We start from the raw sequence: 2,350 nt of genomic DNA on the forward strand, positions 1-2,350 counted from the left end.
GGAGCTCCCACAGAGAAGGCCCTCCCCCTTGGGGTCGCCAGCCGGCACTGTCTGGCTGACGGCACCCTGAGGAGACCCACTCTGTGGGAGCGTACAGGTCGATGGGGGGTAATCTGCGGCAGGAGGCGGTCTCGAAGGTATCCAGGTCCGATGCCATGGAGCGCTTTAAAGATGATGGTCAACACCTTGAAGCGCACCCCTTTCTGCTGGTGATCCTCTAGTGATGCACCCCAGAATTTTGTTTGCCTTCACAGTTGCCACAGTGTTTACTTATTTTGCAGTCACCTGCTGTGAGCACACCTAAATCTTTTTTTGTGTGTGGTTTTGTGTTGTTCTGTCTTCCACTGTACCATTCAATACTGTATTGCATATGATGCTTTAGTTATTTATTGTTACTGATTGTTTTACAGTGGGTATGAATCACACTTCAACTTGTTAGGGTATGAAGTCACATGATTTTAGAAAAAAACCAGCAATAAATAAAGATAAAGGGTTGAAGAGGAAAGCGAGGTTGTAACTTAAAATATTAAATGTATGTATTCTGCACCAGATTTACTTGTCCGAGTACAGGGACACACATTGGAAAAAATTAGAGCAAACATAAAACATATTTTCAGCGTTTTAGTGAATCACAAGTGAATAAACCAGAGTAGAGTTCATTAACCAACTGTGGGCTAAAATATAGAATGTTCAGTGATGTATTTTACAAACAGAAGTGGGGATATTTATCCCTACAATAGGAAGTGACTGTTAGTGAAACTACTTGACATGATTAGTGCTTATGTGTATTATGTATAGCACCTAAAGAAAGGAGTGACCAAAGATTTTCTGTGGGGTGTGGTATGTAGGCATAGCATATGTTGATTGGAAAAATATTAGGTGATCACCAAAGACTTAATGTTTTCTGTATCCATGTGCTAGTATCTAATAGTTCTCCAGATATTACATTTTTAGCTAGAAACATTTTTTTTCTTCACTGGAAAATTAGGTTCTTGAAAACAGAGGACAGCCTAACCCCTTTTCTTTTGTTTCAACAGCTCAGCTGCCAGCAGTATTACACTATTGTCAATAATACAGTTCCAGCAGTGCTTCCAGGTGGTTGTGTAGAGAATCCCAAATACTACAGCTACATAGCAGTGTTGGCACTCATTGCAACAATAATGCTGGTGCAAGTCAGCCACATGGTCAAGCTCACTCTGATGTTGATGATCACAGGGGCAGTGGGAGTGGTCAACATTCTGGCCTGGCAACAGATCTTTGACAGATATGATCAGGAGCGATTCCAGGAGAACATGTAAGAAATTTCAAGGTCGAAAATGTCATGGGAGCGTGTTTAGGGTAATATTGGGCTTAGGTCATATCTGAAGTGAAAAGAGGCTAATAATAACTTGTTCACTATTTTGTTACTTTTGGTATGCATTGCTCTTTTAAATTATTTAATTAATTTTAATGTATGATACATCATCAATAAAGGTCAGACTTACATAGTAACATGAAGAGACTCCATAGACTGATTTATATCATAAATTTCATTGAAGGAGAAGGTTACAAGAAATGAAGATGCTAGTCTATTGGTTGAGGTGGTTAAGGTTACGAATCAGGAACTATGGAAGCTCACCGAGTGACTTTGGGTCATTTGCTCACTCTAAACCCAAACTTCTTCATAGGATTGTTGTCATGGAGGAAGTTGTGTATGTTCCACCTTGAGTTCCCGAAAGACAGGATAAAAATATAAAAGTAGATAGTACAAGAAAGTGCATTCCATTCAGTTTCATATATTTAGATGTGGGTTCCAGAATGAAGAATCTGTGGTTCCAAAGCCTGGAATTTTTAAATAAAGAATTTGGAAGAAAGAGGGAGAGTAAGGTAACAAGGTAGCAAGGTTTTGTTCTTTGAATTCAGGAAGACTAGCTTTGGATGCAGAGAATCCTAAAAACTTTTTTTTGTCTTCTGCTCCAATGCATTTTTTCTCTTTGAAACTATATGTAAAATACTCCTAAATTTCCATGAGTTTTCCTTGCTTGTTGAAGTTAGAACTGAAGTTGCATACTATATTCAGCTGAATTAACATGTCAGACACTCTTTCTCAGACTACAGTTAGTCCTTAACTTATAACCTGTTGCTTAGTGACCATTCAAAATTACGAAGGACCCCCTCCCAAAGGTAGTTAGGACCCATATTTGAAGTTCCAACACCTTCCCACCCTGTGTGATCACAATTTGGGCTCTTGGCAACTGGTCCATATTTGTGGCCTTTTGCAGTGTCCTGCAGTCACGTGACTATGGTTTACGAAACTTTTTTTGTAGGAAACTGGTGTTTATCTCCAGTTCCAGCAAAAAAAAAAAAAAAA

The 2,350-nt window shown here is 39.1% G+C and overlaps 1 protein-coding gene across 1 annotated transcript in view; it reads left to right on the forward strand.

The window, feature by feature from the left end:
• The window catches only part of ADCY3 (adenylate cyclase 3), a 68,503-nt gene that overhangs the window by 57,405 nt on the left and 8,748 nt on the right, over window positions 1–2,350 (forward strand). Inside the window, 1 exon segment of the mRNA XM_015812986.1 lies at window positions 1,038–1,451. Within this exon segment, the coding sequence (XP_015668472.1) occupies window positions 1,038–1,451 (414 nt within the window).

The sequence above is a fragment of the Protobothrops mucrosquamatus genome, unplaced genomic scaffold, assembly GCF_001527695.2.
Source record: "Protobothrops mucrosquamatus isolate PMUCROS unplaced genomic scaffold, P.Mucros_1.0 scaffold125, whole genome shotgun sequence".
Classification (NCBI taxonomy): Eukaryota; Metazoa; Chordata; class Lepidosauria; order Squamata; family Viperidae; genus Protobothrops; species Protobothrops mucrosquamatus.